Below are 23,528 nucleotides of genomic sequence, written 5' to 3' on the forward strand. Positions count from 1 at the left end.
CTGACTTTGTCATGTCATTTATATAGTGCCTGGTCTGGGACTGGATTTTAACTCTGTTTTCTTATCACTGCATCTTAAATGCTAATTTTCAAGGAGGCACTGAACTCCTCTGTGTATCTGGTAAATATACTGTTGAGGACTTTGCCCAAACTCTCAGTTTTCTCTTTCCTGTAGTATCTGTCTCTCTTGCTGCTTTAGGATTAGGGCTTGTGTTGTTCCGAGACATTTTCCCTTCAAACTGAGCCTCAAGCCGTTCTCAGATCTGCCCTCTTGTCTCTTAGAGGAAACAAAGTTGTATATTAATATGTTTTAAAGTTCAAGATTTGTCTCAAACCGATATAAGCCAACAGAAAATGAAGTGCCATCCTAATATTGAGATACTTCGAGCAAAGATTTGTGGTTGACGTAATTTCTCCAGTGGGAATATTAAAGCAAAACTGCGGGATAGGGAAATTCTGAATGCAGCTGAGCGTGTGGGTTATGGGTATTGTGGAAAGATTTGCTGTTAATATTGCAGTATGGATTCCCAGTGAAATTATTCGGTCACCTTTGGTGGCGTGTGTGTGTTTTCCAGCGGGCACGAGCTGTCCCGTGCTGCAAAGAACTCAGCCAGTGTTGGAGGAAGCAGTTTCTCTGCTTTTTGTGTGTGGTTGGTTTGTTTGTGTTCCTTTTTTTTTGTTTTTAAACAAAATCTCATTACTGTCAAAAGTAACATTTTTCCTGTTACCGTGTATTTATCACAACAGAGTTGGACATAAGTAATGGTATGTAATTGTCACAAGTGTCTCATTCGTTTAGCAGGAGCACATTCGGCTTCTGTTTCCTCGCAGAAAATTTGCAGGTGAGAAATTCCCCACACGTTTTGGGGATTTCCATACTGTGTTGGGAGAGAAGGGAGAAACCTTTTCAAATACATGAATCTGACAAATCACAGAAGCTGGAATACTATGTGAGAGGGAAGGGAACAGATTTAGGACTCTGAACTGGTCTTGACTCATTTTTGGAAGTCAATTTCGAATTCGGTTGGCCTTTTAAGGGCTGTTTTAGGCACAACTGATCTAATGACACCTTCCCCTCGCAGACACCCCGGGCTCTGCCGGCTCCTGCCGTCATCCGCAGCCCGTCGGGATGTGCAGCCTGAGATTTGGGCATAGCTGGAACACCTCACCGATCACCTGGCTCTTGCTTCTCATGACAGATAAGAGACTGAACTGTAACAGGCTTGTCCTTTGCTGGGAACACAGATTCAAACCTCTTTTCTCTCCGTGGGCACTCGCACAGCGCAGCACAGCTGGTGCTTCAGGGATGGACCCGCCGCTTGGCTCCAGTGGAGCAAAGCGGGAGAAACGGTCGTGTAAAAGTATCCAGAGTCACTGCCAAGGGGTGGTACTTTGAGAAGATTGCTGCCATCGCTTGCCGTGGTTTAATGGAGAGATGAGATGGTGTTTCGTCACTGAGGTTCCTACTGGACTGGCAGTCGGTAACGTAAAACCATTCCGAGGGAAATCAGGCTCTGTGTTCGGTAGTTCCCAACTTGGAGAGTTTAGTTTTGCCTCTGAGCACTAAATTGCTTTGAGTTCAATAACTCATGTCCCTCCAACTGCTTTATTGCCATTTGATTTATTAATGAGTTGGCTCAGACAGCTGTCCTGATGATTTATCACTGCAAAGTGAAGCAAGGGTTGCGTGAGCCCGTATTGTGTGACCAGTACAGCATTTCCCTGGAACCGGTCCCACGGGGGCAGCAGGGCTGGTAGACTGGGCGTGCAAGAACTGGAGCTCCTAAGCTCTGACCTTGTTCTGTCCATCAGTGTCCCTTCCCAACACTCATCCTCTCCCTCTCGTTTTTATGTGTGAAGAACTTCATGATCATGCTTTCTTTTTTTTAGAAGTGGATTGGGATGGTTAATTAGATGATGTTTGTAGAGCAGCATAGAAAACCTGCCCAGGGTTACTGCCCTTGCTGGTATTATTAGAGCTGGAGGACGACTGCCAGAAGGTATTGATTACTTGGTAAAAATAAACCCTGCATATTTCTTTGGTCTTTATTCACTACTGCATTTTAGCTTTGCATCCTGCAAACCTTTCAGAGGGTGGATTTGTTTGCTGGAAGATCAAAACAAAATGTTGACAACTACTGGTGCCAATTTGTGTGGGCAACATCAGAGCGATTTGTGCAGCGCTCTGGGAAGTCTTTCTAGGCTTTAAATCCACTTAGAGCTGTTGTGTGAGCGAGTGACCAGGTAGGGATAGCACATCGAGTATCGAAAATAAGGAGAGACTCTCTTTTGGGCTTGTGAAACTGTATTGTGTATAGAAGCTTGAATATACTTCCTAAAGTTGATGTTTTGATTTGTTTAGGGGAGTTCGCTGGTTAGTTGAATGCAAGTGGAGTGTTGCCCTGTGTGGTGGGTGCTGTTGAGAGAGCTGCGGCTCCTGCTGGGGAGGACTTGCTTCCTTCCCTGGGTTCTGGTTCATCTCAGGGATGGTTTACAGCTTCCCCCAACCCTCACTGTGGAAAACGAAATGTCACACTTGGAATGCACTAAGCAGCTGTGGAAAGAAGGGGGGTTACTGTGGGAAGGGGAAAGCTGTTTTATACAACTGTAAAATACAGGGGTGAAAAGTCACATATCTGTAGCAGAAAATACATGAAAAAGACAAGTATAGCATAACATGCTTGGTAAAGTGAAATTTCTAAGGAGAACAGATACAAGAGGAAGACACTTCAAGCAGGAATATGGCTTAGAGGATACCAGGAGGATGTGCAGTCGTGTGTGGATCCAGAGGACTAAAATTTAGTGGGAACTTCAAAACCAAGTGTAGCGTTATGGTTTACTCTGATTGAAATGTGCAGTCAGAGCAGAAGCAAAACATAACATCTTTCTCCAAATTAGGCCAAGGACAAAGCACAGACCCCCAAACACCTGCACGTGTCATGACCTAGGAGTTGCTTTAGCGGGGAGACTAAAGCCAGGCTTTGCTGGAGACTGCCAGGTGCTTTCTGTGCACGTGTGAGAGTCACAAATGGATTTGCCTTGGTTATCACAAGTCCCCTTTGTGTTAATTTCCAACCATTAAGCTTCTTTGAGTGAATATTTGGGTAAACGGGAGGGTTTTAAGCAAATACTGGTGGCTGCACTCAGTTCTTACGCTGCCAGATGACTCTCGCATAGTGACATCCCATCAGAGCCACCCCTCAGTGCTTGAGGGCCCTGAGCTGGCCTGACCTGCCCACCTACTTGCCCAGGAACAGCGCACTGTCTGGGTATGCTGACCGATGTTACTCTTCGATAATCCTGAACAAGGACCAGCTTCTTTTCTTTTAAAACTCAGGACAATTCATGAGCAAAGGAAGGATGAGAACCATCAGCAGATGCTGTCAACTCATTTCCCAGTGCTAGTTGCTCAGATTTCTTCTAGAAGTAGCTAAGGTGTGAGCAAACCTTCTAGCTGCCTGTCACATAAAGTACGGGTGAAACAGATTTTTAAAAAAATAAAGCAAAAGGCAGAATTAATGTATAGCTGCGTAGGTACGTTAGCGGTGAAAGGGAGGAATGGTGCCAGTGCTGAGAAGTGGCAGAGAGGTTTCTATTATTGAAATGTGTCATAACCCATCAGTAACTTTGAGATGGAGAAGAGCTGTGGGACAGGGGACGTTAAAGAGCTGGCAGTACAATTTTAACGCTCTTTCAGTGGAGCTGTTTCTATGCAGTTGCTCGAGGAGATCACTGAATACAGGTTTTGATGCTGGTGCTGCTAAGCGAGTTCTCGTGTGGGCATTGCAGCATCATCCCTGGTGCTCCAGGCACGTGTGGGGTTGGATGTGAGCATGCTGAGTGAGAGACAAGGAGCAGATGCCCTGGTGAGCTGGGCACGAACAGAGCACGGAGACCACACGGGACATCCATGAAACCTATTGCACGAGCTGCAGAGGAGGGAAACTCAGATGCAGCTTAGGCAGTGAATGGGAGATTCGCAGTCTGAGGACTCTGATCTTCTCTGTGTTGTGGCAAAATGGAAGGAGTAAGCGTTTTTGTGTCTGGAGAGAGTCAGGGAGATGGTAAGAGGGTCTGACACCATGGAGGTGAAATAAATAACTTACGCTTTTTCTATGGATAAACAACGTTTAATCCAATTCCTTAATTGTATTCTTTAAACATGTGTTCATTAGAGCATAAGCAAAATAGCGCTGGGTGTGCGGGGGACTCACTGCACCCAACACGCACACTTTTAACAATAAGAAGTGTGCTTAAATACAGGAAGGTATTACGTATTCATAATGACCCCGGGAATGCCTATACATATTCATAAAGTGAGTCTCAAATAACCATTTCCATAGCCCCTCCTTGACCCTCCCCTGTTGCGCCTGCGCAGTGTCACTTGGTGAATTTGAGGAGGGGTCCTTGGGGGTCACAGTGGACTTTTTACCTTTGGCTCATTATGAGGAATTGGCTGGAACCCAAGCTACCAAGCCGTCTGAAACCAGACTGACACCCCCTTTTTGCTGTAAATCTTGGCTATCTTGTCTCCTCAAGGTTGCAGCTGGTGCTGTAAAATTTCCTATCTCGGCATTTGATGAAGTCTTGCTTTTTTAGCACAATTGGTTACATACAGCTCTAAACTAGATATTAATTATGTGGCTTAAAATGTTAGCTTGTTAGTAGGCCCTTATTATGTAGTTGCTTAACCCTTAAAATGTTAGTTCCCTCTATCAATATAACTTCTTAAACAAGTATCATAACTTTTTACATAGAACTTAATCACTTTTTTCCAGGTTCAGAGTCCGTGCCTCATTTGGTTATATCTGTAAACATTAAACATCTTAGCACAAATCACAACTGCATTTTTCACAGAGGAAACCTGAAATGAGGAGTGTGGCTTCTTGCAGAGCCCCCACGTCTGCCAGCCGGGAGTTTGGCTTCTGCGAGTGCCCACCTTGTACCCCGGGGAGTGGGGGTTGTACAGGTTTATCGGGATGTTTCATCAGGATGCTGGCCCAGCCACTGACTCATGGCATGGGGACCTCCTCTTGGCTTTTTTCCTCGTGAATTTGTCCAGTTGCTTTCTGATCCCTCGTTAATGACCAGCAGCACCACAAAGCCCTGCAGCGAGACCTCCCGTCCTGGGCAGGGAGCGCTGTCCGCTGCCCGTCTCGCCTCGCTGGGATGTCTTCTTAGTTGCCACCATGATGAGTTCTTGGCTGTGGGTTGCCACAGAGCTGTGGTGGGGCAGACCCTAATTTTAGCACATAGTGCTGGTTTTAATGACAGTAATAGAAAGTCAATTTATAGGCAAGAACAGATTGCCTTTTTATATGGGGAGGAGGATAATTCCTCCCATGTGTTGCATTATTAAATTTGTAATCTTCATTTCTAATGCTTTTCAAAAGTGAATATTAACAGAATCTAAAATACAGATCTTAAATTTATGAGCTGCATTTTTTTTCCCCAAACTCCTCGAGTTCTATAATTTGTCTTTAAAGGTGACTTCAGTGTGATGTAGTTTTGTGGGGTTTTTTTAACTTAATAAATTAATATCCCTTATTCACTACCTATCTCTGGACAAGCTTAAAGGCTCCAAAGATACTTGCATTTTAAATAGCAATAATAGATATCTATTTCCGTCTTTGCTGAGTGGTGAATTCTGAGCTCAGGCTTATTCCCTAGGGATAAAAGATACTGAAGAGAAAAGAAATGACACATTTTCTTGTGCCATTTGCTAGTGAGGACGCTGTTGTGATGCTCTTCCTTGTTGCCAAGGAAACGGAGCCCTGAACTTGTGGCTCCGCATGCAGGAGCGGGAGGAAAGGACATTATTTACCTCCTGAGCTCGCTTTGCAATTTTGGCTCATTATGGGGCACTGGGAATGGGTTGGGACCAAGGGCCTCTCTCTGAAGTTCACACTCAAAATTGTGTGTCCTTTACGTTTGTTTCTGTGTTTGGATAAATGTGGAGGCTGGAACCTGACAGCAGAGCTCACCCTGGTACCGGTAACCTGGGGTGGGTGGCTGGACGCAGGTCACCCGCGTGGTTGTGGAACAGGGATTGTGCTGCCCCTGACGTGAACGTCTCTGAGCTTGCCAGGGCCACCTCAGGAGATCCCAAGGCCTCCTTGTGTCAGCCCGGTCTTTAAGTGTGAGCACACAAGTGTCAAAGTTACCTGCAAGTATCAGAAGAAAGCAAGTTGATGCTTCGTAAGTCAAGGTTAATGCACAGTGTCCTCTTCTGACCTCGGGTCATTACTGGTGGTCAGTTACAAAGAAGTTTCCATCAAGCTTTTTTTTTTTTGTTGTTAGTTATATTAAAGCTATTTTTTCACTCCCAAATAAATATAAATATTGCTCTGGAGTGCATGTTTGATCTTCCTGAGCTGGCAGTGTTTGTAAGATTGATGCTATATCACAAGTCCGTACTTCTTTTAGTTCTTCATCCACTCCCTTTTCTGCTCTCACAGTAGAAACAAGTCAGCAAGGTGCTCTTAAGTGTTTTGTTCATCTCTTCTCCTTCTACAAAACGTATTTAGAAGTATTTGGCACAGTTAATGGGATTTTGGAGAACTTGCTGCCATATATTTGTCATGCTACAAACAGCCATCTGCTTCTTATGGCCGTTCTGCACTGACTGATTAACACAGATTGCATTTAATACAATGTTGAACACAGTAGTGTATCTCTTCTTTGCAAAGGACAGATTCTTTCTGCATCTAATGGTTGATCATTGAGAAGATTAGTTCTTGGTATTGTTCTTAAAACATTAATCTACACTATCAGTGTTGGGTTTTTTTCCCCTCAAATCCTCAGTATTCTTCAGACAGACATGATATTTTGGTTGGTTTCCCATGTTCTCCAGTGTCTTTCAGTGGAGATTAAGACATTATGTCTGCTTTCTAGCTCTGGCCACAGGGCTTTTTTTCCTCTATTGGCAGCTCAATACTCTGCTTGGACAAACAGTGAACTGAATTTCCCAGTGGACTTCAAATGATTTGGGGGGCATTTATCTCCGAGTGCTGCTTTTGTGCATGTAGGAGGCAGATGTAGTTACATGTCTGCCAGGTTCATCCGTGGGAGAGTTTGTCACTCGGATGAGTCTGTGTGCATCTCTTCAGGGTGAAAATTTTGCTCAAATTTTGTTGTTGTTGTTGTTAGGAGGCTGCTAGTTGAATTTCAGTGCCTCTTTTTGGTATTGGATGGTGTTTTCTGTATTTAACGGCTTGACTTGTCGCCGGTTGAAGGTATCTATGATGTGTGACTGGCAGGGCTGATTGCCGTGAGATGAAACCCAGTGTTTTGACCACTTTGATTTCTTAGACACCATGAATCACTTTATATTATAAGGTACTGCCTCAACGTGACGGCTGGTCCTGTCCTGGTGAAAGCCTGACCCTCTCATCCAGCTGTCCAGAGATGCCTCCAGCCGAATTACCATGGTCGTGAAGGGCAGCGTGCTCTCCTTTCCCTCCACCCGAGCAGAACCAGGCACGTAGGCTGTATTAAAGTCATCCCAGATCCTGACAAGGGATTCGTATGAGAGAACAGGAACGAGCTCAGTCCATTTGGAAGAGCAGAGCTCTCGTTTGAGGGTTGGAAGAGCCGGTGAGTGAGTTGGGCTGCTGCTGCACCAGAGCTTCTCTGCGCCTGTTGGGAAGCACCGAGCTCATCCCCAGGCTTTTGGGAAATGCACCCACCGTCCATGCTCACCGTTTGGCATCGCAGGTGTGCTGCAAGATCAGGTTTTCATCCTGTTCTTTCTACCGCTTGGGAAGCAAATGGTCACCACCTCTGGTGGGATGTGGTAGTTGCCCAGCAGAAGGGGCACTGTGTGGCCGTAGAGCTGCCAAAGGATGTGCATGGCTCAAAGCAATGTGTAGAATTAGAGGTGGAAAATACGCTGGCCTGATGGCTTTCTTTAGCTTTTGCTGCAGGTATTACATGACAACACCTTTGGTGGAGGCTGACACAGATGGTTTATCGTCTGGTGAAATTTCCTGGAATTAGAAGCTGAATGCCTGAAATTGTTTGACTTCTCTGGAAACCAGACCATCATCTCCCCCTCTCTGCTTCCACAGTGGATCAAATAATTGCTTCCAAATGGATGCAAGTTGTTAAGCAGGGTGTATAATTAAAGTCAACTCCTTGTGAATCTGATCATTCACTTCCTTAAGGAAAATATGATGTAGTCACAACCCAAGCTAAACACAAATCAAATGCTATTCTAAGCGCGATTCCGCATCATGATTCTAGTTTATGAATGACTCCAGGGTTCTGTGGCTTCATGCCTGTTAAAGAAATGTGGCTGTGTTTTTAATTGTGTTTATAACAAATGAACGAGAGGTTGCATGACTCATTCACTGTGCCAAGGCCATTGCTGGCTCTGTGTGTTCACACACACGTGGTCTTGACAAAGCTGCTTCCTCCTAAAAGAGCATCAATGGGACAGAAGAAAAGTGGAAAGATCTTGTTAATAAATCTGGCCTTGTCGGCTCTTTCTCCCTGAATTTTACCTGACCAAAACTAAACTTTACCTGCTCTAGCTGTGAATTTGAGGGAGTCACTTACTTCTTTAATACATAAGGCAGAGCCCTGGCCTCACCCTCTCCCCTCTCTCCATCATTCCTATAAATGTAGCACATTTTAGGACCAGCCTCATGCAAAGCTCCCTGGATTAGTGAAATGTAGACAGGGCAACTCTTTCATCTCATGCCATCCTTCCCTTGCAATGACACTTTCTAGCGGCTTTATTTTTGTGCAGTCATCTCATTTTTGTCATCTTCTCCTAAATGGAGAGGTTTTCTGCAGCTCAGGCTCATTCATATTTCAGATTCTGGACTTAAGCAACATCCTCAGAGTTATTAATAGTGTGAGATGGACAGCAGAATTAGGACAGGGCGCTCTGGTTCAACTCACTTGTAATTAGAGATCCTGACCTGGCTTTGGTAACTAATGTTGGTCAGCTGGAGGACTTCCAGCCACTGGGACACAAATCGGCTCCACCGCTGGTCCTGTTCGTGAGGTGACAAGAAGCAAGCCCTGGGATGGCCCTGGCAGATGAACTAACCACCCACCTTTTGGCTTTTCATGTTTTCCTGATGCCCAGACCTTTATAGCTGACGAAGTTCTAAGAGTTTTGAACTGAGAACCTTTTGTCTTAAAGCACTGCTGGTTGTTAGTTCTGTCAGACATTTCCCCCGGCTTTCTAGGGAATAAATACTACAGCTTTCTAGGGAATAAATACTACAATGTAGTAGTTTAAATAAAACCAGTTATTTGTTATTAGTTGTCTGCGGCTGTTCCAGATGTACCTGTTCTCTGAGCCCATCAATTAAACTCTCCTTGGCTTGGCAGACTCTAAGATAGACATGACTCTTAGTCAGGCTTAAACTGCAAAATCAAAAAAGTGGAAAGACTGCATTCCCTCATGGCCGTGCAGTCAGGATGTGTGTGTGTGTGCGTGTGTATAGATACGTGGCTCATTGAATGATAAATATCATAGTTAGTTGTGGGTTTTTTAAGTCATTAGCCCTTGCCCAAGCACAAAGCAGCAGAGGATGGTTCTGCAGGATGGGCCTGGGCTGTGTGTGTCCCAGACGTGCAGCAATTCCAGGGACAACCGGGGCAGTGTCAGCCGTCCCGTGCGTGTCCCTGGAGACCTGGGCCTGCAGCCGGGACAGCGTTTGGGTCTCATTGCTTGGCTGCTGGTGAAATATTACAGCGGTGAATTTTCTGTACGCGTACGGACGTTGCATTGCATCAGACTCTCCTGCAGAGCCTGGCAGATTGGGGGGAAAAGAAAGGGGCAGTGTGTTCCGTTTTCTTATAAAAATAAAAATGCAGAAACAGATGAAGCTAATTGGATCCCACTGCTGCAAGCAAAATAGAGACATGGAAAGAATTCTGAAGAGCTGGATCCAGTTGCAAGGTGGTTCCCATGAAATACTCTGAAAGATCCCAATGTTTTTGTTAGTGTTATGGTACTGTAACTTTTTTATTGTCAAAAGCTAAACAATTTTTTATCATAGTCAAAAATTGTTTAAAAGTCATTGACAGTGGAATATATATGTTTACCTTTTGGTTTATTAGCTTTTTCTCTTGTCAGCAAAGGAAAAAAATCTCCAAGTAATTTTCCTGGCTACGTGTTAGTTACAGAGCTCTTTCTTTAGACATTTTTAAGTGAAAGTTTTGGCCATTTAATTTTGTTCTATAGATGAATTATCAAAAAGGTCAAAATTAAAAATAGTTTCATGGGAACTACTTGGATTTAGCCTCAAAAAGGAACAGGAAAAATGTATCACACTATCCTAGTTTAAAACACAAAAATGGGTCTTGCGAAGATAGGAAGCGAAAGTGGTGGTTTAGCAGCGCTCCAGCCAACCTGCAAGAGGTGGTAACATCTCACTGCGGTGGAGATCTGCTTAAATACAGATATTGTGGGGTTTAAAACAAACTGCAGCCTGGGGGAGAAAACATTTGCTTCTTTAAGGTGGGTGAGGAGTTGGGGGGCTGGGCTGGACTGGGGGGTTTTGGACACTCCAGGCAAGGCTAAGAACCCCCGGGGGGGTTTGGTGCTTGGCAGAGGGTTAGAGGGTAAAGTGCTCCTGTCCCAGGGCTGGGGCTGTGGAGGGACAGACAGGGGGTGTTAGATCTGTGCTCTGCTTTTAGTGTTTATAGGAAGGAAGAGGAGGAAGGTTAGCGATGTCCTACCTAAATTAAGCTACTGTTAGGCTTTAAAAACAGGGCTGTTGGGTTTCTGAAGACTTGCAGAGCTCCTGAGCTGTCTACAACTATGAGTTGATTTGCCTTTCTGCAGCCAGAGGAAGTTTCATCTCCAGCTCAGGGGGTGAAGAAGGGAGGGCAGCCCCCCAGACTGCTGCCAGCCTCATAAAAATAACCCGGTGAATGGGTTTTGGTCCTCGTAATAGGAGGAAACAGCAAAAACCATGCGTTCAGGGGGAGTGGGTTTGATGTCCATGCATCTGGGCACAGGTGTGACCACTGCCGGTGGGCAGGGTTGAACACTGGGGTGAGAGAAAGGACTTTTTGTGCTGAAATATCAAATACTGTAGTGGGCCAGGAGCAGTGGGACGTGTTGGTGACTCTGCTATGGGTGGGAGTTCAGAGGAGGTGTCTCGTTGGCTTCTCCATAGGCTGCCTGGCCCTGCTCTGCATTCTGCTGGGCTCTGTGGCTGTCGCATCCATACAAATAGTTGCTAATTTTACTATTTTCTGGCTCTCACAAGAACAGTTGACTGACCTTTCCCAACCCTGTCGATGTATTCAATTTGCACAGATTAAGAATTAACATGTTGAAATATATGTATAATATATATATTTTTTTTACATCTCACAGAAGATTTTCTGCTTAATTTGGGAAGGGCGTGATTTTATTAGTGTCTGAAACTAGGACAAGGGAATGAAGCAAACAGCCTGCTTAGTGCTCCTGCTTATCCCCAGCCGCTTTCTGACATTTCTGGTGGATTATTCAGGCTGTGATGATATTCTGGCGTGTTCCGGAGCGCAGTACAAACTGCCTCTCTTCAGGTGCTCATAATTCACGCTCCATTAGGATGTCGATGTAGGGAATACTTGGCAGGATGTCAGAGCTTGCCAGGCATGATGAGATTGAGTTCATCTTGTTAAACTGCGTTCTGAAGTGACAATCCAGTATTTATATATATATATATATTCTCCCTTAGCAGTAGCATCCCCTTAGAGAGCAGCACGCCTTGCTCCGAACACAGATGCCGATGTGGAAGGGCGTGCGATGCCCACCCGACAGCTGCTCCCTCAGCGTGGGCCAGGCTGCCGCAGGTGTTGGACGGTCGTGCAAGGCTGTGGGAAGACTTTTATTCACTTCAGAATTGATTCACGGCACACAAATCTGAGTGCACATCTGTAGGGACTCAGCATCTGACTAAACAGAAAGTAACCTGTTATTTTTAAGCCCATTAGGAGCAACAGTGCGGTGACGAAGTCTGAAGCGGAGAAGCTAACGTTTTGGCTCTTTTATCAGAGTATTTGAAAATAAGAAATGGGTAAAATGGTGAGCACACCAGCAGTCTCGCAGTGTGCTGAGCTGACTCCCACTGCTGCTTTTTGCCCACAGGTGTGTCAAAGACCAGTTGCTGGACTAGGGGACCTTCTTCCTAATCTCGACAGGTGATAATATCCAGATGAGTGCTTGATGTTTTCCCTTCTTCATTTTCAACCCCAAACTAATGTGCATCATATTTTCCCTGGGGCAGATCTTCATGGAGAAGAAAGCAAGAATTGACTCTTTGGTTTTGAACTTAAGAGTGGAGTTCGTGGCTGTGGGAAGTGAAAGCGCTTGAGAGACCATGTTTGAGCTGAGGGTAGAGCAGGAAGATTTGGTGTAATGTGCCACATAGCTCAGGCTGTATCTCCTTTGCAGGCAGTCGGTCCTGTCCCTGTGCTGGATGCTGCCTGCAGAGCACTCTGCTACCACAGACCTTCATCCCCCTCATCATCTTTGCTTCTACATGATGTGCAACATGCTCCGAAGGGTGCATCAACTCTGACAGTGGGTTTTTCTCTGTTTTCCCGCTGGGGTTGTCAGTTCTCCATGCTTACTGAGTGCTGATTTGTACCTGCGCCTCATTTTGGAGCAAAGCTGAAGAACCCGGGTGTGAAACCGGAGAGCAGAGTCTGCCCCGGTCGATACCCTGCACGCGTGTGGATGCGGATCTATGCACGTTGCTTGGCTTGGGTAAGAAGAGCAATAGAAACACAGCCTGTTTGCTCAGGCTTGGACTGGGCTTTCCTGGAAAATGCAAAATGTGTTTTTTTCCAGAGCTTTGCAATAGGAACAAATGCAACCTGAAAGTGAGTGTCCGACCGATTTTTCTCTTCTTGATATTTTTTTTTCTCGCCTTGCACCCCAAGGTGAAGTTTGGGAAGGTGAAAAGCTAATTGGGCTGTTTTGCCAGATCCTTAGTGTGTATTGGGTGGCCGGTGTTGGTGCTGCCTGGCCATGTGCTTTGGGTACCAACATGTTCCATGTTTGGAAGCAGTTGGTTAATTTAGGAGCAAAGCCGATTGAGTTGAAATTCATCAATTCCTAATCTCAGGGTTAAATCAATATCAATTAATTCTAAAGTTTGTGAGGGTCTGTAGCACATGTATCATGCTGGTTTCGTTTTGTGTCAATAGCATCCAGCAAACTGAGCAAGCATGGAGGAGAAAATTGAAAGCAAACTGGAAAAGAGAAGGAAGGTACCAAACACCTGGGTGGAGGAGAAGGAGGTGACGAGAGAGGAGATGGTGCAAGGATAACGGTGAAAGGGGCATGATCTGTCCCTCAGAAACATCAACTCAATAAACATCTAGTGTAGAGCGGTTCTGTGTGGTAGTAATAATTACATAATCGTGACCTTGTGGTGAACCGTTGCAGTATTCGCATAGATTTTTCAAGACTTGATGTCCTTGGAGCATGGAGAGACCTGTCCATAGCAGAGAGGAAGGGCTGTGAAGAGTCTTGTTTCTCCAGAGAAGGCAAATACAGTTCTGGGTGGCCGGCAGTTCTGCCACAGGAGCGGCATCATCTGTGAGAAGAGCTGGAAGTGTATTTAGGAAGGGAGCTCTCCAAAGGATGCTCCGTGCTGTGCAGGGAACCTGCACCGTCGCCTTACTCATCTTTGTCCATTCCTGGCTTGTCTGGAGGGAGCTTTTGGTTATTTGGTCTAGTGTCACAGAATTAGGGAAAACAGGATAATGAGATCTAATTAATAAAGAACAAAATGATGGAATATAATTAACGCCAGTCAAGAAGGACTTAAGGAAAATGGGTCTTAGATGTTTTTTTCCCTTGAGTTTTAGTAGGAGCAGGTATCTGGGTAAATGTGATAAGCATGTAAGGGTTTTGTCCTAGAACAACATGACCCTAAAAAATGTGATAGTGATAAATGGCTTAAAAACTTACTTTGCATCTCAAGAAGCAGTTGTCAAGGAGCAGCCTCAAAGCCAGGAGGCTCTTTCGAAGGGCTGGTGCTATTCGTAGAATCACAGAATGCCCTGAGCTGGATGGACCCACAAGGATCATGGAGTCCAACCCCTGTCCCTGCACAGAACACCCCACAGTTCACCCCATGTGTCTGAGGACATTGTCCAGTCTCTTCTTGAACACTGACAGGTTGGGGCTGTGACCCCTCCCTGGGAGCCTGTTCAGCGTCCAGCACCTCTGGGTGAAGAACCTTTTCCTCATGTCCAACCTGAACCTCCCCTGGCTCATCTTCTGCCATTCCCTTGGGTTCTGTTATTGTTCACCAGAGATAAGAGATCAGCGCCTGTCCCTCCTCCCCTAAGCTGTGGGCTGTGATGATATTCAACATTTTCATTTTATTTGGAGCAGGCATAAGTTTAAACCTTACAAAATTCACAGGCAATGTGCCCATTAGCAGGGTAATAAATAGCACTGAGGATGGGAGAGTTGCAAAAAGCTGTCTGGACCTTTTGCTGTTTCTTTTCAAATTAAATGTTTTCTTACATATTTCTTAATATATTAAGAATAATTTATTATATTTATTATTATTATTTATATATTATAATGTTCTACAAGGTTGTACCAGCAGGACAGGCAGGAGCTGCAGTGTCCAGGAGAGGTGCGATGCTGTACCGAGAGGTCACTGTGGTCTGGGGAGCTACAAACACAAGGAGTGAAGATGAGAATACAAGCATGTTTTTGCACTAAAATGCCATCTCCAGTTCTGCCGTGTTCTCAAAGGGGCGTTTAAAACCTGGGGAGGTCATTAAAAAGATTCAAGGCCAGGAGAAAAAAAAAATGCTAGAGCATACGAAACATGAAGTGCTCGGTCTATTTAACTTGTCAAAAAATACTGAGAGATGACTTGATAACACTGCGGAAGAGCCTTTATAGCGAGCACACAAAGCAGCCCCTGCAGTGGAGGAGGACATTAGAAAAACTGATGGCTGAAAGCTGAAACCAGGCAAATTTAAGTCACATCTTTAAATATTGAGTAGTAAAATAAACTGCACAGGCAAATGGCAGATTCTTCATCTCTCGATATCTTCAAATCCGGAGTGGATGGCTTTTTTGGAAGATATTCTTTAGCCAAACAGAAATTGTTTGGCTGAACAGAACAAAACCTAAGCGCCTGTCAATACAGAACACTTGGCAGAGTGGTTGGTCCCTTCTGGTTCCTGGCGTCTGCGAGGTGCTGGGTGGCTTCAGCCTGGGTGTTTGGGCAAAATACTTCTTCTTCTCAAGGTCATTCCGAAGCAGAATCTGCTCTTCAGCTGCGTGTTGCACTGTGTTCTTGACCAGCCGCTTAACCTTTGTCGTTCACTGCTTCATTGGAAAAGGTGCAGAAAATCAATCTGGTGACCCCACAGAAAACATCAGTGCTACTCTTACTTGTTCCAGATACCACTAGCAAATAAATAAAGACAAATGGTTTTGCCAGGCAACACCCTCACAGATGACCTGCCTCCTTGATTTGCAAAGCTGTTGAAGCACAAGATTTCGGGTGAGGGAGGAGGCACAGCCCCTGGACGATGCTCCACACTGGGCAGAGAAGGTTGTTCTTGGGTGACTGCGGCTTGTGAAATGGTTTTGGTCCCCAGACAAGCAGTGCAGCTTTGTACATATTTATTTCCTTTCCAGGTGTGCCGTTTATCATCTGCCCATCTCTCCCAACGGAGGGGGTTAAAACACGGTATTTTTGTAATGTGCTGAGTGTGAGCAAAGTTTGACTAAAGCTTTTAAGGGTGTGATTTAGGAACCTCTGTCCCATTTCTGGTGGCATCTCTTCTGCTTATGTCCATCTCATCCTGTTTCAGTCTTGACTCTGGCCGCAGTGGTTTGGGAACTTGCCTTTTTGACAAAAGTTTCCTCCCCTATCTGTTCAAGGGAAACTTCTTCAAAAAGGAGACTGGAGGGGAAGGAGGCTGGAGAAGCCTTTCTCTGGAATACGGGGAGATGGTTTGTGAGATGCAGCAGTCGCTCTGGATACCTGCCTGGAGGAGGAGGGAGGAATAAGGGACTCTTGTCTTCTGTCTTCTTGCGTTCCGTAGTTTTTCCTTTATGTTTGTGTATATATATATATATATTTTTTTTTTTTAAATAAGAATATCCATGTGTCATATCTGTGAAAGCAATTGGGAATACTAGAAAGCCACCCCCATGTAGGAAGCCAGCAACGCAAAGCTGTGCATGTGGTGCTACAGCTGAACTTGAGCTGCGCCAGCCGGCTCGTCTCCGGTACGGTGCTCTGTACCGCCCGGCTTCACGGGGCCGCCCGGCTTCACGGGGCCACCTTTCCTGGCCTTTGGGCCCTTCTACTTTACGTCATTAGCTATGAATCGGGAGATGGCTAATAGGGGGCAGCAAGCTCTAAAGCCCCGCTCTGTCCCAAGCCTCTAGTTTATTGCCAGATGTTGGTGCATAATCTTCTAAGTATGAATGTCTCCAGGCATTAGATTGGGAAAATAAGAGATTTTTTTCTTTTTTGAAGCAGATGGGCAACAAGGCATTTTTAATTTGTTTCTTACATTTGTCATTTGCTGCTTTGGCTCTGATTGCCTACAAGGCTCTCGTAGGGGCTAACATTAAAGGCGCAGAAGGATGTAGATGATGAAAAGATTGTGGAGGTGAATGTGAGACAAATGAAATGGACCATCAAGTGTGGCCGCAAGGCTGTGGGAAGCTCTCTGAGAGGAGCCCAGAAACCCCGTCAGAGGATCCAGCAGAGCTGCACAAGGCTTGGAGGAGCTGCAGCGAAGGGAACCGCTCTGCAGCGGCTGGGAAGTCAGGCCCTTTCAGGAGGCTTTGCTTTTGTTGGTGCCTATATTATTATTCTTGCCTGAAGGTTCGGATCTTGAACACATGTTAAAAATGTTTTACGTTTGTGTGACTTCCTGATTTATACAATGTGCTCCGTACATTGCTGTAGGCAGACAAATACAAAGCGTAGTTAATGTTAACCCGGAACACGCGCATTCTCTCCTCTTGGCCCGTGGGGATGTGCGCACACATTCTGCACTGTATGTGGGGACAGCAGCTGGTGCAGAGCCCTGGGGCCAACACATTCACCCAGTTGGAAACCTCATGATACCAGAGGAAAAGGGACTTTATAGCTGTATTTATTGGAGAATTTTTGTCTCTGCATTTCAGCGTAAGTGTAATTTGAGAAGCAGGATAGGAAGCATTTCTGATATCTTACAGATTTTTTTTTAAGTGCCTTTTCACACAAGATCTGACAAGAAGTGTTTTAGGTCAAGCGGCTTGCTAGTCAGCGTTCTGTGTATTTTAGACAGGTTCTTGCAGATATCCTCATGTTTCTAAAGTAGTTGGGAAAGACCTGTTTTCTTTAATATCTGGGGATCCTGAGTTCTCTAGACTGAGTCACCAGGTCATTTCTTCTCCAGGGGTGGCACTCAAAAAGCTGGTGGCTTTCTGAGAGCACCCTGGATCAGAGGTTTGTCACCTGAATCCAGGTTAATGGCCGGGCATCATTAAAGGATTTTGATCATCCCGAAAACTCGTAGCAGATGCGTTTCAGGATGAGTGCTGCTGTATGTGGGTTGAAATCTGGAGCTTCCTAACACTAGCGAAAGCAATTAATAGTCATGGTATTCATTACATATTCATTACATAACATGGTTTGTTCTGAGCAACAGGCCGCTCGAGATGGAGGATGAAAATAGCAGCTGTTCATTTCAGAGGGCTGAGCCTCTGAGGGCTGCACGTGGAGGAACCAGAACCTGCTTAATTCCCTTTGCACTGTGGCCCAGGGTGTCTGCAAAGGGAAATGGTCCTCTCTGGGGTGTTCTGCTGCTGGTGCCTTTCCAGGTGCCACCGGGGAACATTTTGGCTGTGCCCAGCCATTCCCCTATCGCATGTCTGGGAGGGATCCTGCCTTCACATCACCTCTGGCCTTTTCCTCGCATCTACTCCCTTGGTGAGACCTGCTGCTCCACACAATCCAAGGCAGCAACATGGGATTTAGGAGCTGTTTTGAGGCACGGGCAGGCTGTGTGCCTCGCCTCTACCCATGGGTGCTGATGCCGTGACCCCAAACCAAGCAGCTCCATGTGTAGCCAGCTTGTGTGCACCTGTGCTCCGGGCATGATTAATTGGTACAAATGGTCAGAGTAGGTGAGGTTATCTTGGGTTTCTGCTGAGCTCTGGCTTGCTGGAGCACTGGGTTGGTTCCAAAGGTGATTGGGAGCTGCTGATGAAGCAGGACTGAGTAACGAAACGCTGCGTGAGGGCAAAATGCTGCCTGGGTGCTCGGTGCCGGGCCTGAAATACCTTCTCTGCTTCTCCTTCACTCTGTCATTACAAAAGGCTGTGTTAGCAATAGCTGACTGTCTGTTCTCCCTTCTTGTTCCTAGATGGGGATGGTCGGAGACTGAAAGGAGCCATCCAGAGGAGCACAGAAACGGGGCTGGCTGTGGAAATGCCCAGCCGGACCGTCCGCCAAGCCAGCCACGAGTCCATTGAGGACAGCATGAACAGCTATGGATCGGAGGGAAAGTGAGTCGTCAAAAGGGAGCTGGGTAGTCCCCTGTGGGATGCCCTGTTCTTCTTACACTTACTAATTTATGTCCAGTGTGATAGATGATGTGTTTGTCTGACTTTCTTATGCTGCAGGTGTACTCCCCGCTCAGTTTGAGTGGAGTGGATCTTTGTCTGCATAGCTGGCACATACTCTAGCTTTTCATGTACTTTTTTAGTTTCCTCATTATTCTGAGCTGAAGCAGATTCACGGTGAACAGCTGAGGCTCATTACCGGTATAAATTGTAAGCCGATATTCTTTAATGTTGCACAACAGTTGTCCATCTTGCTTATTTCAAAATAGCCATTTGGTTTGGGGAGAAAAAAAAGAACTCTGAAGGTGATGAAAGGGATGCAAGTAGCAAAATAATCTTTCTGATATCAAAATACACATTTAGAAGCTTGTATATACCTTTGGTAACAAGCTTTCTTTGTTTCATCTGAGTTAGTGTGCTAAAAGAATGTATTTTAGAAGTGGTTTTTGACACTTCGCTGCACTCAGGCTTTATACCAGGGGATCCTTAAGCCAGGACTTTGAGGGCTGACTTGTCTTCAGTTCTCATTTTTGTATTTCCATTATTTGAAGCCATATATGGAGATAATCATCATTTTATTACGATGACCATTCATGGGAATCTTTGGAGACGAAAAAAGCCCGGTATTTAGAACCAGAGGCAATATATACCATCAGATTCTGTGCTTCTAGGTATGAGGCCAAAATGTTTGTATACCTAAAACATGCTCTGTTTAAGCCAAGTACCACACTTGGCATCTCTCTGTACACTCTCTCTAGTCCTACGTGATATTCCAAGTACATTGTGCTGCTAAAATGCTAGGATAGTCCAAAGGCGCTCTCAATTAACGTGATTCTGGTGTTAAATAAGTAGCAGGCTGTAAATGAAAGAGCCTTTCTTTAGCGTTAGAAGTAGGCTAATCCTGGAAAGGCATTGCAGATCTGTGCTGAAGGTTGGAAATAGGCACAGGCTGCGACAGCAATCTTGTCACTGCCAAGCTGCGATGTGCCTTGTCTGTTCTGTGAGCTGCTGTCTCCGGGGAAATATTCCTGCTACCCCAGCACAGTCCTGCGGCTTGGAGTTCTGCCTCCTCTATGAGATGCACAGGATTGGTGATAAAGTTCAGTCCCTTGGCAATATGGGGCAAAAATCTGCTTTCATGCCAAGTCAGATTCTTTCCTTTTATATTTACGTAGCTTACTCTCCTGGGAAAGGGGTATAATTCTAGGACAGGTCTGTGTCCTGTCGTTGCATATGCTGGCTGCTTTGGTTGGGCTTTCTTGGAGTGAGAATATTCCTGCCAACAAAATATTGCACCCATAGAAGCGCTGTTTTATCCTGGAGACAGGCGGCGTGTATCTTATCAGCTCTACAAAGAAAGAAAAATCCTGTCTTGCAATCCGAATGTCTTTATTAGAACAAGCCTAACATTTGGTATTCCAACCCCGAACGCCCCCAGAACATCATTGCCAGCCCCTCTGCCAGTGACCGGACGGTTTCTCCTCCTAATTCTCCGAGAAATGTGCTGTTTCCTGGGTGCTTTGTTCCTAGGTGGGTAATTGATCTCCTCTGGGAGGCTGGTGGGAATTGCAGCGATCTGTCTGAGCTGCGAGTGATAAGCAAACAGGGCTGAGAGTACAAAGCGCTAAGAGGGCTCTATTCTCTTGAAACATGATGGGAGGGGAACTCCTCTGCTTTCTTTTCCTGCAGCAAAGAAAGGAATTGTTTGGGGAATAGCTCCGAGAGACAGAAACGTATTCTGCTAAATCAGATTTCTCTTGACCTCTCTCGTTTGCTGTAGCTGTGTTCCCAGGGAGGCAAAATGAAGATTTGTATGATTGTGTTAGCAGTGGCAAGTTTATTTTCTTTTTATTTAGTGTTGGGGGTAGCTTGAGCTGTGTGCATCTGGCTGATGCAGATGCTCCCAGGTCCGAGGCAGTTTTCAGCACTGAGTGTCAAAAACTGGGTTTTCAACAAGATGAGGTTACCCTAGTTCTTCCTACCCATACATCTCTTTGGCACGTTCACACTGGGAAGAAAGTGGATTCAAAACCTCATCTTCCAAGAGCTTGGGCTTGTTTCCCAACTTCAATATGTTTTCCTAATCCTTTTCAATTTAAGGATGAAAAGGACAACTTCCAAAGGCGGCACATTGAAATGATCGAAGATTTGGTGAAATTTTGCTGCAGAAGGCCTTAAATACCTGTTCACAGTCATACAGCCATGCTTTTAAAAGGTCTGTATGTTAGTTGTGATGAGCTGGCTGCAGGCAGCTACAGCTGCTCAGTGCCAGCGCAAAGCATCGCAGCCAAAGGGTTTTCTGTAGTGCACAATTCTGCTTTTTGTTTGAATAGCAGAGTGCATGAAATCCACGTTGTTTTTTTTTACGGAGAGGCTTATTACGTAGGTCTATACTTCTCAGATATGCTAGGCCCTCCTTCAAGAAAATTTTCCCTCGTGGGTTTTACCTGGTGATGAAGTATAATGAAGATTAGCTGGTCTGAAGGATGTGTCGACTGGAATTGAAGCTCATGCGCGAGCCAGCAAGTGCCAACAATGTCAACACACCGCTCCATTTAATTTTTTGCTATGCATTAAGTCCCCCAGCTATATTACCCAGCTTTTATACTGCACAGTGGTTGTGCTCCAGTGTAGGAAATTAATATAATAAAACTCAATGTGAGAGCTTACGGAAGGGAAAGGTGATATTTATTCTAAACCAAGCTGGTTTCAGTCATTCCTGCCTCTGGGTTTCACTCACTTGTGCTCTCAGCTCCCCGGGCAGGTGCTGCAGCCACGCAGGGCTGGGGGTGGACCAGGAGCACCCTCTGCCAAACCTTCACCGTGTCCTCCGAGTTGTTCTTCGCAACAGACGGGCTCTGGGAATGGTTTTTTACACTTTCTAGGATTTACCTGTTATTATGGGGTGATCTCTCATCTCAGGGTGTTGGTTTTTTTGGCTTTTGTAGATCTTCAGCAGTGCCGCTGCCTTTCTGTTTCGTTGTTCGGGGGCTGTTTTGGGCTGTAGTTGCCCCCAGACAGGCTGTGGAAGTGATGTGCTCTCTGTCCTCCTCCTGTGGTCAGGGGACAGGTTTGCTACTGGCAGGTTGGTTGTGCTCTCACACACACAGATGTTTCCATTTGTAATTCATCCAGACCGGTCTCGGTACTGGTTACAAGCCTCTACAGAAATGGGTATTTTATTCAATGTATGTTCTTAAAAACCTGCACGAGAGGCCAGTTACCCCCTGTAGCAGGTGCCTACCAGTCTGTCTCAGGACACCGAGATTTCTGCAAGGATAAAATTCCGAATATAGGAATAGCTCACAAACAAACCCTTGAGCTTTCACAGGGATCTCCAGCTCCATCCTGGCTCTTGCACAACGTACATCTTGATTTGGCTGGGTTTTGCTGCAGCTGCACGAGACCATGTGCAGTGTTCAGAAAGCAAGAGATTCTGGACTTACGTGTCACTTCTGCCAACCACTTTCCTTTCTGAAAACAGAGCAGAAAGACAAAAATGGAGCCGGAACAAAAGACTGCGAGCTGCCATAGTCCCTTATAAGTGGTACTTGTCAGCTTTTTTGTTCTTGCTGGCTACTGCTGAGATGATTAAGTTATGGAGAGCTAAGGTGAATTTTACCTTAGAAAAGCACAGCAGGTGATGAGTAGCAAAGACTTAGAGGATTATTCTTGTATTATCTGAGATGAGTCTGCCTGTCCAGCAAGGAATCATCTCGTCGTTAGCCAAATCATCTCTCTTTTCCCATCGTGTGGGCAGCGCCAGGCTGAGCCCGGCCCAAAGGCACCGCTGTGGCGAGGGCTGGGGGCAGAACACAGCCTGGCACACGTGTGCCGGCAGCTCACGCCTCTCGGTTTTGCTCTGTTTTGTGCTGGTTTTACAAGATATGGCTTGTACCACTTATCCCGTCTGATGTGAACCAATGCTGGGGCGTAGTCCGGCAGAGCTGCCTGCCTTCCCTGCTTCACTGTGGAGCAGGGACTGAAAGTGAGCTGGAGAAAACACTGGCCTGGCCATGTGAAGATTCACCTTCCTTCACCAAAAATTAGCCATCGTCGTTTGAGAATTGCCAAAAGCCTTGATTCCCGAACGCATCGTTCGGGTGATTGATGTCATAGCTGTTCACTGGGTGTCTGTTTTTCAGTATCCAAAGCCAGGGGACTTCTAGACTCTTTTATAGCAAATTATCTTTAGAGCTTTCCTTTTATCCAAGTCCTTTTAAAGAAATATAATGAAATGTGCTGTTAATACAGTCCAGGCTATAGGAAATCAAGGCCTTCAGAGATGCAAACCAGGAAAGGCATGGGGATTGTTTCTGCAATATGCCAAGAAATGAGTCAACCTGTTCAGCACCAGCACATCTTTTGGTGCCGTTAAGCTTGACCAGCGCAGCTCGGAGAGGATGTGACCTTGAGAGCTGCAGTTACAGCAGTAAATACAGTGAATCCCACTTCCAGCAGCCTCTTGGGAACAGGCAATATTGCTCTCTGAAGACAGGTAGTTATCTTTTATTCAACGCGTCTGAGATGACTTGTGATTGCTAAAAACGGAGCTGGGCTGGTGAGGCGGGGAGGGGGATGGGGGGAGGTCTTTGTACATAATTCGCTGCACGGTTTTTATAGCTCCGTTTAGGTGGCAGGATTTGTAGAGCAGACGGAACCGGCTACACGAGCGCAGTACAGTGTGTTACAGCACATAAGACAGCACGTCACGGTGCTAAAAATGCTCCGGAAAGTGGAGTGCCTGGGAGAGCAGTGGAGCCGGTTGGGAGGCAGAGCAGGTTGTGCGGGTGGGGGGGTGAGGTTGGGTTTGGGTCCCGCAGGGATCGCTGCTCCAAGAAACCCCCAAAGCCAACGTGAAGGCTCCTACGTTATTCACATCCACTCCGACAGGGTGAGGGACTGTGTGCCCAGTCCCCTGACAATGCAGTCAGATGCGTGTCGCATTAATAATTCCTCAT

The 23,528-nt window shown here is 45.8% G+C and overlaps 1 protein-coding gene across 1 annotated transcript in view; it reads left to right on the plus strand.

Annotated features, from left to right (window-relative positions):
• Positions 1–23,528, plus strand: part of RIMS4 (regulating synaptic membrane exocytosis 4) — a 55,659-nt gene that overhangs the window by 15,022 nt on the left and 17,109 nt on the right. Inside the window, exon 2 of the mRNA XM_065849507.2 lies at positions 18,369–18,510. Coding sequence (XP_065705579.1) covers positions 18,369–18,510 — 142 coding nt within the window. The remainder of the gene's footprint in view (positions 1–18,368; positions 18,511–23,528) is intronic.

Source organism: Patagioenas fasciata, chromosome 16 (assembly GCF_037038585.1).
Source record: "Patagioenas fasciata isolate bPatFas1 chromosome 16, bPatFas1.hap1, whole genome shotgun sequence".
Classification (NCBI taxonomy): Eukaryota; Metazoa; Chordata; class Aves; order Columbiformes; family Columbidae; genus Patagioenas; species Patagioenas fasciata.